At 35.7% G+C, this 11,234-nt stretch overlaps 2 protein-coding genes across 6 annotated transcripts; both read left to right on the top strand.

Annotated features, from left to right (window-relative positions):
* The first annotated feature begins 1,897 nt into the window (after positions 1-1,897).
* LOC102628066 (binding partner of ACD11 1) lies at positions 1,898-4,087 on the top strand. The gene is made up of 5 exons (XM_006483135.4): positions 1,898-2,112; positions 2,268-2,396; positions 2,577-2,652; positions 3,242-3,355; positions 3,465-4,087. The coding sequence occupies exons 2-5, from the start codon at positions 2,281-2,283 to the stop codon at positions 3,891-3,893; spliced, it is 735 nt and encodes a 244-aa protein (XP_006483198.1). The 5' UTR covers positions 1,898-2,112; positions 2,268-2,280; the 3' UTR covers positions 3,894-4,087.
* A 988-nt stretch (positions 4,088-5,075) lies between these two features.
* LOC102577941 (sucrose transporter 2) lies at positions 5,076-11,020 on the top strand. Of its 5 annotated transcripts, NM_001288844.1 has the most exon segments (16): positions 5,076-5,564; positions 6,079-6,144; positions 6,961-7,059; positions 7,143-7,207; positions 7,294-7,378; positions 7,487-7,520; positions 7,668-7,767; positions 8,064-8,139; positions 8,754-9,104; positions 9,291-9,434; positions 9,609-9,746; positions 9,748-9,759; positions 9,762-9,842; positions 9,934-9,997; positions 10,094-10,137; positions 10,505-11,020. In NM_001288844.1, coding segments are annotated over 16 exon segments (1,818 nt in total). In that variant the 5' UTR covers positions 5,076-5,276; the 3' UTR covers positions 10,676-11,020.
* Positions 11,021-11,234: the final 214 nt, after the last annotated feature.

Raw genomic sequence — 11,234 nt, 5'->3', positions numbered from 1 at the left:
CCGTAGTATATAAAATGAGACTCCCTTGCGGCTCACTAAATTTTTGAATAATTTTTAGGAACCTCCCTTGAAATTTGGTTTATTGACAGTTTCAAAGAATATATGACCGTAATTACAGAAACTTCCCTTAACATTAGTGTTTCGTTATGCTTACTATTAGTGGACTGCTAAAATTTTCAAAATACCATTATCACCAAAATATTTAATTACCAAATAAAGATGATGAATTGATGGTAGTAAGCTTGTTGCCAATATCACAAAACACATAAAAAGACCAAAATACCCATTGGAGTAAAAAAAAGTTGACATCGCATAATAATAAATAAAAGAAATATAAAAAATGAATAAAGCTGATAATATTGCAAAGAATCAAAACCACATGCTCTTGCTAATAAATATAAGTATTAACAGCCAATTGAAATGATAATTTTATACACTCCAGTGGCTGATAAATATAAACATTACAACCAACTGAAAAACAATTTTATGCATTCCACAACAACTTGTATCAACAATAGTCATCAATGGCCAATATAATGCTGATACAACATATATTCATTTTGAGGTTTATATAAGAAAGCTGATATTTAATGTGATCCCTCAAACAACATGGGATTAGCTTGGATGCTGCTGCCTTCATATGCTATTGGATGCATTAGCTCACAGGTATCACTCCTGAGTTACTTGCCCTTCATATTAAAAGTGTCTAATTTAGTATTTAAACTTATAGTGTTCAGGATTATTAAAATTTTTATTAGCAGTTGAGCCCATAAATGAAGTGCAATGAAGCATTTTATACATAATAAAAAACTTCAAAACATGCTTTATATAAACGCAAACAAATATCAATAGCCAGTGAATACAACAATATCAACATAAACATTTTCATATTTTTTGACAATAAAATGGAAATAACAAGAATTTATAGTCTTTTAATCTTTAGATCAACAAGTATAAGCTCATTTGCAACAAACCTTTTGAGCTATTTGAAAACAACACATAAAACCCACCATTCTCAACATATCAATAAATTTACAAATCACTGGTTTCTAACATCCATTAGTTTATTTATCTCAACCAAATGTTAAGGAGATCAATGAAGTAGAAATAACTCCCATTTTCTGAAATCGATAACATAAACCAATTTCGTAAAGCATAGAACTAACATAAAGATTACACTTTATTGCTTCAGATGGTTTGTTTAGCTCGCAACTTGTCCAAATCATATGGTGAAAATGATAATATCAACATGCAGTAGCTTCTTTAACATATGTCCAAACCAAATTTTACTTTTACGAAACAACACAACACCACTAGCTTCTTCAAGATCAAAATTTTCAATCACAGAAATCTAAAGAATTAAAATAACTGATCTAATATGCAACAGAGTTTTTCGAAGAATAACCCTCTTCTTGCATCGATGCAAGTAGCCTTTAATGCCAGCTGCCAAAGAAGCTCAATTGACAGCACCCTTGTGCCACCACCCAGGCTTTTCTCATTCATATCTCTGATTAAATAATTGCAAGATCGTTTGATTAGTTACAGCAACTTTATTAGAGCATTTGGTGTTGGAGAATGGTTGTTGTTTGGCTTAATGAAAAAGAAAATGATGAAGTTCATGATAGAGAAATTGATGCTAATTTCTGTTGGGTGTTAATGTGTAACAGTGAGCAAAAACTAAGATAATTGGGTTTTGTTTTATTTTTATTTTTTTCAATTTTATTTTGAAATTACAAATTTACCCTGAAATACTAAAAACATACAAAAAAACGATATACTAACATGTGAGAAGGTCTAGCAATTACAGTCATATATTCTCTCAGACTGTCAATACCCTAAATCTCAGGGACGTCCCTAAAACTTAGCCCTGAATTTCTGCCAAGTGACGTAGCTGGCTCAATTCTGCCTAAATCCAAGTGTACAAAATTCCAAAATAAAATTTCCGGTCCGAAATATTCAATGAGCCCCAGTAAGAATTTTGTAACCGGCGTTCCCTTCAGCGCGACGTTGAAGATCCAATTCCCTCTTTGGATCCTAAACAAGATAGAGAAGCACTCGCATCTTCTTTCCCTTCTCCGGTTTCCTGAGTCTGATTAAGAAAATACCGAACAGGTATTTAAGTTCATTAATTACCTCGGTATCAAATTTAATTACTTCTTTTTATTTATTTTTTATCCTCCTTCTTCTTTCCGTTACCAAATAGTAATTTATTATTATTATCTATTATTAATCGTTGTTCCACCATGTTGAAATTTGGTCAACTCTAGGGTTTTAAACGAAATGAGTCAAGGAGAATTTGCAATAGAAGTCACAGGTCTTTCTCCAAAGGCTACAGAGAAAGATTTGTTCGAATTTTTCTCTTTTTGTGGTTCAATCGATCATCTTGAAATTTTCAGGTACTCACTGTCGTTTCAACGAGCTTCTAATTGCGTTTTTGTTTTCTACTAACTGGTTCTCTAGTTTTCAAGTTTATATGCAGAGTAAGATTATTGTTTAGATTGTGTAATCATGCTAGTGTATTTCTTAGTGATATGTTTTCTTTGAGTGTCTTTCTAATACTTGTTTGGAGGAGACAGATCCGGTGATTACGCGTGTACTGCCTATGTGACGTTCAAAGATGCTTATTCTCAAGAAACGGCTGTCTTACTCAGTGTGAGTATTTGATTTTACTTGTTGCCAGGGAAGGGAGAATTTTATTTGAGACATTATTTTATAGTTTGCTTATTGTGTTATTGTAGTCAAGTAGCTTTCTTTCATGCATTCCTTAACTCGGTCATTATATTGCATCGAAATCTTAATCCATGAACTAATTGTGAAACCAACACCGTCAACCTGTTATCATAATCATTCTTTCTTTGGCACAGATGAATTATGCAACAATGATATGGTGATGACATTGAGACATTTCACACAATCATTGCTTCCCTTTCATTTGCTAAATAATTTACCTGTTGCTTCTGTACTTTATTTTAAGTGGCAGTTCTCTATCATGTAATTTGGAATTTGATGAGGATCATGTTTAGTTTTTGTTCGCTCATTCAATATCAGTGGTTCCAACTTTGACCGTTTTATTTGTGCTTTGCAAATTATTTTCTCCCAGTAATTTGACTCTCACCACCTATCTTGGTTTGCATATAGCTCATTCATGTTTGGGATAACTAAATGTATATGAAATGATGATTACTCAAGTTTTTGCTACCGATTAGTTTGTGAGCTTCATTATAAAATCTTTTCATCTTAGGGTGCCACAATTTTGGATCAACGTGTATGCATAACACGCTGGGGACATTATGAAGATGAATTTGATCTTTGGAACAGGCCTTCGTACAGGCAGGAAGATGAAAGAGAGTCAAATGTATGAAATCTTTGCTTTTTGTTATCCTTGCTTTGGTCATAGTGTTGTTGAGGTTCTTCGATCTCTTATTCTATCCCTCTAGTAATTCAATACAATCATTTCATGGCAGCCTCAACAGAGAAGCAACCTTGTTTCTGACGCTGGAGAAGCTGTTGCAATGGCTCAGGAAGTTGTCAAAACCATGCTGGCAAAAGGATTTGTTCTGGGCAAAGATGCCTTAAGCCAGGCGAAAGCCTTTGATGAGTCTAATGGAGTTTCGGCATCTGCTGCAGCCAAAGTTTCTGAATTGAATCAGAAAATTGGGCTAACTGATAAGATTGGTTTAGGGGTTGAAGCTGTTAAATCGGTGGATGAAAAGTATCACATCTCAATGACCACTAAATCAGCAGTATCAGCCACAGGACAAGCTGCAGCAGCAGCTGCAAACTCTGTTGTCAATAGTAGCTACTTTGCTAAGGGGGCTCTGTGGGTATCTGATGCTCTGAACCGAGCAGCTAAAGCTGCAGCTGATTTAGGTAATCGTGGGGCAAACCATTGAGGCATATTGACAACTCTTGGGTACTGCCTTTGATCTGTAAATCAGCATGTTAAAATCTGTTGCTACTTTCTAGGGTTGTCTTATACTTGAGTAGTCTACAATACACACACAGTCTGGTTAAAACAATAGGGGGGAAAACATTTTTATGTATGAACTTGTATTTCTATATCTTAGTGCTTCTTTTTCCCATGTCACCATTGTAGCAGTAAATTATAGTTTCAGCATTGCTTTTGTAAGTTAAAAAATCAGCGGCAACTAGAGGAAGATCTCCTCCCCTTACAAAGAGAGACATTATGCCCACCATTGGGCCTACCCAGTGAGTTTTTATCTTGATTTCTTGTTTCTGGTTTCAGTTAATGGGCAAATATCATCTATTGAGGAGAAGGTTGTAGGTTCTGTGTTTCTGTCAGTTATTCTGACTGCAGAATCATGCGATACCCACCGAAGGAAAACTAGACGTGCTTATAAATGTGTGCTTCTGCGATCATTTAAAACCAAATTTGATAATGGGTGGTCTCCTGGCATTCTCTTTCTCAACAGAAATGATGCCATCCCATGGATCCAGTGTAGCATTTTGCCGAAAGGACACGCAAAGTCTTAATTCGCGAATTTCCAAGCATCCGACGAATGAGCCGGACATTTCAACTAGAGAAAACACCTTAAAGCTTATGGTCAAAGACTCAGAGTGGTCATCAGCAAGCAATTTTTAATTTAACAAATCGAACGTATGATCATCGACTTGTGGGCTGTGTCCCATCGTTAAAACTGGTATTCAGTGCAGCAGATTAAAAAAGCGTGTAATGTAGACTACGTGAAATCGACTCCACCCTTCCCGCGTCTGCAGGGGTCAGCCGTCAGTGTTTACATTTCCTTTAAGATTTTTTTTTTTTAATTTCTCTTGCTAACCGACGACCCAGACCCTCCTCCCCGGCAAATCAACGTCCCTGATTCGATAGTCGTTTTTTTTATTTATATAAATCTGAAAATGTATTAATAAAAAAGAGAAGAGTTACAAAATTCTCGTATACGAGGGTTCAATAGTCGTGGTGTAACTTTACACGTTAAATGAAAATAATACTGAAATTAAAAGTCACGATGAATTACGTATGGTGGACCCACACGTTTCAGGTGTCAATCAATGGTGGATGGACACCGCAGCATGAGACTTCATGCTGTTGCAACGCACCAACGACTGACCGAAACCTCCGAGTTCTCTCGTGACTCGTGAGCCGACTCCACCCCGCCCATATTTGGTCTCATACGTTAACACACTCACTCTCTCTAACCCTGGAATCAGATCTGACTCCCTAGCTTTAATGTAAAGGCAATTTTGGCTTCATATTCATAACATCCGAATCAGCTCAAGCGAGAAACGAGCAAGTGATGTCGGAGACGAGGTCGTTTAAGGTTCCGTATAGGAACCTTAAGAAGGGGACAGCAGCAGAGGTTGAAATGATCGAAGCTGATGAGTTTCACCATCGGATCGATCTTAATTCTAATGCCTCTTCGCCTCCTTCTTCTTCTCATTCACCAATTCCCAACGGAACCTCCAATTTTGCTGTCAGACCGAAGCAGTGTAGCTTGATTACTCTCGTCCTCAGTTGTACGGTCGCCGCTGGTGTTCAGTTCGGTTGGGCCTTGCAGCTTTCTCTATTGACTCCTTACATTCAGGTCTTCTTTTTCGCTTTTATCGCTCGCGATCTGAAATTTTAGATTTGATAGACCAATTAGAGATATATACTCTTTTTCTGTTTTTGGAACGATAGAGGAAGAAAATCGCTTTTCTGCACTTTTGCAATTATATGAAATTTGAGATGTTTGTACCGCCAACATGCAATTTTATTGCCATTGATGCTGGGCAATGCTGCTGCGCTTCTCTACTGTCAATGTCCTTTTAACCTGCAATTTCTACAAGTGAATGTTATCAATTTAAGAGAGTGCATATGTTCCACAGCTTTTTACTACTACTACTTGTAATGTGTGTAAGCATGTTTAGGTAATTAGGTGTGACTGCAATGATGTTTTCATTTCTGAGATTTTGGAACATTTAAAAAAAAAAAAAAAAAAAAGAAAGAAAATTATGATCTAGGTTTTTCATAATCACTCCATACTGAGTTCATTTTAGGATACAGCCATATGTAACATTTTCTTTCTTAACCATGCTCTTGATGGCTGATTGCTGCAGACACTTGGAATACAACATGCATTTTCTTCATTCATTTGGCTCTGTGGCCCTATTACAGGCCTTGTGGTAGGTGATGGCAATTTTTTCCCTTATTTTTGTCTCAATTGTTTCGCTAAATATTTGGATTTTTAGCACTTCAATGTAACTTACCGCTTATAAGTCTACTGCCTTTTATTGTTAGAACTTGCCATCATGTCTTACATTTTATTGGAATCTCAATGGGGTGTGAATATGATATAATCATATATTCCGTTTAAATGGATAAACTTCTTTTTCATGGGTGCCTACCTGCTTCTCCCCTCTTATAATTTATTAATCCAGTTTTCAATATATGTGCTTAAAAATAATAATATTAATATTAATAATATTTTCCCCAAAAAGTAAAGATGATAGCTTTTCTATTGTGATGTATATTTAACATGTTTCATCCCTGAAGGAAAAATAATAATAATAACAATTCTTAACAAAAAGGTTTATGTTACTTTGTAAACCTTACCTTTTTTTTTTTTTTTGTTTCGGTTTCCTTGGAATGTAAATGGTAGATCAGATCCTGCTATCGGTAATTTATAACATCTGACTACTGCTCCGTATTTTTCTATTTATTATGATCTTCCTGTTGTTTGTAGATGTGATGTGGGTGCCATATTGTTGAGATGGTAAAAACTCGTGTTGAAAACAAGAGGTCTGAGGTTCAAACCCTGGAAGGGAATTAGGTTACCAAAGCTAAATAATTATATAATGTTATTTGTAGATGTGATAGTACAATGCTGCTTGTAACTTGCTCTTGCATAAATAAATGCAAAAAGTTTACATATCTACTCCTAAATGGTCCTGTTTGATTTGAATTTGGACTTACTGTGTCATTTGCTCTTGTCATATTAGGTTCAACCTTGTGTTGGTATCTGGAGTGATAAATGCACATCAAAGTACGGAAGAAGACGGCCATTTATTCTTGCAGGATGTCTGATGATTTCTGTTGCTGTAAGCATTGATGCGTTTCTAGTTTATATTTTAAATTGTTTATACCTCACTTTTTACCAGCTGAACTAAGTCTTGCAATTTAGGTGATAATTATCGGGTTTTCTGCAGACATTGGTTATATATTAGGCGATACAAAGGAGCACTGCAGGTTCATCAATGCTTTTGATTTTTTTTTTTTAATTCTACAAATATAAATATAAATTCAATGGTGACATATCATTTATGCAAATGCAGCAAATTCAGAGGTACTCGAACAAGGGCAGCTTTTGTCTTTGTTATAGGGTTCTGGTTGCTGGATCTTGCAAACAATACAGTGCAAGTAAGTTTGTTTTAACATTTATTTGTTCCTTGCCATCACTGCTGCTTGAAAAACAATGGTGTTAACCGTCTTTTATGTTTAATAAGTTATGGTCTTTTTCCTCTCCAGGGACCAGCTCGTGCCCTTTTGGCTGATCTATCAGGTGACTTTTCTTTTTATTTCATTTTTTATCCATATGTTCTTGAATAGAACCAGTTTTATGGTGGAATCTTAAAGTTTATTTTAGTTCAAGTATTTAGTTTTGCAGACATTTTGGTACAAATCATGATGTAGAATGGTCATGTCTTAGGTCCTGATCAACGGAATTCAGCAAATGCTATATTCTGCTCGTGGATGGCTGTTGGAAACATCCTAGGGTTTTCTGCTGGTGCTAGTGGAAGTTGGCACAGGTGAAACCTTTTGGATGTAGTTTTGTGGCTAAGTAATATTTCAATAGATGGACATGCTCGAACACATTATTATGGGCTTTTAGAAAATTTGAAGTTCATTGTAGATTTTGAGATTTTATTAAATGTGTAGAAAATTCTTTCTCATGGTTGATGGTTGAATGTAAGGACACGCTGCATTTTCGCATGATAGGGTTGCTACATTATCTCAACAAATACGTATTTTTTGCATTTTTTTTTGTTATTTTATTTCAGCTGATAGACTTAGTGATTGATCTATCCAACAATTGTCTGAGCAGATGGTTTCCTTTCCTCACGAGTAGGGCATGTTGCGCAGCTTGTGGGAATCTCAAGGCAGCATTTCTTGTGGCAGTGGTTAGTAATAGTATAATAGAAGTTAAATTTTTTACATTTTCTTTCATTGTAAAGAACATTTCATCATGTATCTATCATTGTGAGAAATTTAATGCTTTTATTAAGAAATCTTTTATTGAAGACGAGCATGTAATCTAGATTATGCTGGAAATAATTAATCTTAAATGCCTTAATTGTTACCCACTTCATTTGACATTTGCAATGAGTATTAAGCTATGGATATCTCCTCTTTTGTGATCGAATATTGCTAATTATGAGACAATATGTTGATTCTGCTGTTAAAGCAATGATGAATAGTAAATTGGTTGACCTCGTATATTCACCTTCTACTGCATGCATGTGATATGTTTTATGCATAATACATGATAAATTTAGATATGGAGAGGCCGTGGTTGATAAAGATAAAAAGTCAACATCTATATATGATGCTTATTTTTAACACACCATTTTACTAAATTTCTAATGGATTTATCGTTATTCTCCCATTGAATGAGAAATTCCAGTTAGGCTTGTTCTATCTATGCATAAATGTAGTATTGAAAATGTATTATACATTGCTTCTATTTACATTTTCTTTTGTCTTCTTTCTAAAAATTTGTTTGGCACATGTGCAGGTGTTCCTGACGCTATGTGCTCTTGTGACCATATATTTTGCTGATGAGGTTCCACTAACTGTAAATCAGCCCAATCATTTGACAGATTCTGCTCCTTTGTTGGATGATCCTCAACGAAATGCCATTTCCAAATCAAAACATGATATGCCAGCTGCTCCTAATGCCAATGGTAATAAAGTTGAGAGTGGCCATGAAAGTGATGCCAATCTAAAGCATATCAGCAAAAAAGCTGAGGATACAAATGGGAGCTTCAATGATGGACCCGGAGCTGTATTAGTCAATTTATTAACCAGTTTAAGGCATTTACCCCCTGCAATGCATGTAGTGCTTATTGTTATGGCTCTTACATGGGTAGGTGTTTAAGTAATTATGGACAACCTTGGGTCACCTGTATTTGATAGTATTTTATTAATGATAATAACAATATATCTTTTACATTGTTTGCTGTTACAAGTTTTCTTAGTCTATTTCGTTTTGTCCCTTATCTTCTTTTTCTTTTTCTTTTGGTTTTCACAATGATCTTGTGTTTACCTGCAGTTGTCCTGGTTCCCCTTCTTTCTTTTTGATACAGATTGGATGGGAAGAGAGGTTTATCATGGGGATCCAAAGGGGAATGATCATGAAGTAAAGTTTTACGATCAAGGTGTCAGAGAAGGTGCATTTGGTTTGCTATTGAATTCAGTAAGAACTCAGAATTTAGCATCAGCATTTTAACTTTTCCTAAATACTGTCATGGTTAGTTTAAATTAAGGGAGCTTATTTAGTCAACTTGTGGCTGGAGATGGTTATATCACGTGAGCTGTTATCTTTTCCCTTTTCAGCAATTGCTAATTATGATGTTCCTTTTTGGTACAGGTTGTTCTTGGCGTCAGTTCTTTCTTAATTGAACCTATGTGTCGGTGGATAGGTTCAAGGCTTGTATGGGCAATCAGCAACTTTATTGTGTTTGCCTGTATGGCAACCACGGCTATCATTAGTGTGATATCTGTCAGAGAATATTCTGGAGGGATTGAACATGGAATTGGAGCGAATCAAGCAATCAAGGTGGCTTCCTTGGTTGTATTTACCCTGCTTGGTTTCCCTCTTGCTGTATGTATCTGCTTTCTTGGAGTATATCACTTTACCTTCAATTTCTGTCAGCAGAAGTTCATTTTTCCTTGCATGATTATTTCTTTTGTAGATTACCTATAGTGTTCCCTTTGCTATCACAGCGGAGTTAACTGCTGATTCGGGTGGTGGCCAAGGTTTGTGTGCTTAGTTTTTATCCACCATCTCCTTCTACTTAATATGGTTTCCAGATGTGGCAAAACTTATTTTGGCAAACTTATATGGGTCTGCAGGATTGGCAATAGGAGTTCTGAATCTCGCAATTGTTATTCCACAGGTTAGTTAATATGTTTTTCGCCTTTTTCTTTCTTCTATGTTTAATTTCAAGGTTGCAATCGTTACTTTTGCCTTATCAGTGTGAAGATATTATCCTTCAACAATGATCTGGTTATCGCTTCTGTTTTTAGTGATAATTTAGTTGGATATCCATATTTCTGTCACACCTAAAAGGGTGAAATTGCATATTTAATTTTAGTCAAAAAATATTCCCTTATCATCTCTTGGCCGAGTTTGCTAGATTTCTGCACTGACATATAAAAATATTAATCATATTGTAAATTTTACATTTTCTCATCATGTGGGTGATGAGTATTCAGTTTTTGTTAGCCAGTAAAAATGATTTCATTCATTCATGGCTTGTTTAGATGATTGTATCACTTGGTGCGGGTCCATGGGATGCTCTATTTGGTGGAGGCAATATACCTGCATTCGTTTTGGCATCCTTATCTGCTCTTGCCGGTGGTGTTGTTGCAACTCTCAAGCTGCCACATCTTTCAAGCAATTCGTTCAGGTCATCTGGTTTTCATTTTGGCTAATGACCACTGAGACATTGTTTTGGTGATAAACCAATCTGTATATCATTAAACCATAGGAGCATTACTTGGTGATTTTCTTCCAGAGCCCATCAGCCATCCCTTAAGGGACGACCAAGATAAGATCTTTTGGCTTAACACCCTGCGGAAATCAATGGTTCTACCATTATAAATATGTATATTTTTACATATAAAAATTATTGAGTTGCTTATTCAAATTTATTCATTTTTCTCCCCGTCTGTGGGCACCTGTATCTTATGTAGAGTGTAAATCATCTCTTCAAAAGCTATTATAGGAAACCTCATAATGCCATTCCTTCTCTAACTTAAAAGTTCCTTATTGTGTCACATCTCATATTCTGAGATCTTGCTTTTCTTATATAGGTGATATTTACTTGTGTAGACTGTAACTGAATGTGGCTTCTGTTGATCTTGCCATCGGGTCGGAGCTTGTACGATGCTAAATTTTCTGCGTTGTTCAATTGCCTAGGCTCAAAGATGGTTGAGATTTTTCTGTTGATTCAAATGAATAGCCTTCCTGGGGATGTAGGTTAGCGTTACT

This window comes from Citrus sinensis, chromosome 4 (genome assembly GCF_022201045.2).
Source record: "Citrus sinensis cultivar Valencia sweet orange chromosome 4, DVS_A1.0, whole genome shotgun sequence".
NCBI lineage: Eukaryota > Viridiplantae > Streptophyta > Magnoliopsida > Sapindales > Rutaceae > Citrus > Citrus sinensis.
The sequence above is the reverse complement of the archived record's forward strand: the minus strand, read 5'-3'. Positions and strand labels throughout refer to the sequence as shown.

Bases quoted from the DNA above. Each gene is read 5' to 3' on its own strand.
- LOC102577941 (XM_015531632.3), top strand. From the start codon at position 6,993: ATGCACATCAAAGTACGGAAGAAGACGGCCATTTATTCTTGCAGGATG. The intron at 7,768-8,063 runs GTGAAACCTTTT...TTGTCTGAGCAG, and splicing joins GCTAGTGGAAGTTGGCACAG to ATGGTTTCCTTTCCTCACGA. The intron at 8,140-8,753 runs GTTAGTAATAGT...GCACATGTGCAG, and splicing joins CAGCATTTCTTGTGGCAGTG to GTGTTCCTGACGCTATGTGC.
- LOC102628066 (XM_006483135.4), top strand. From the start codon at position 2,281: ATGAGTCAAGGAGAATTTGCAATAGAAGTCACAGGTCTTTCTCCAAAG. The intron at 2,397-2,576 runs GTACTCACTGTC...TGGAGGAGACAG, and splicing joins GATCATCTTGAAATTTTCAG to ATCCGGTGATTACGCGTGTA. The intron at 2,653-3,241 runs GTGAGTATTTGA...TTTTCATCTTAG, and splicing joins AAACGGCTGTCTTACTCAGT to GGTGCCACAATTTTGGATCA.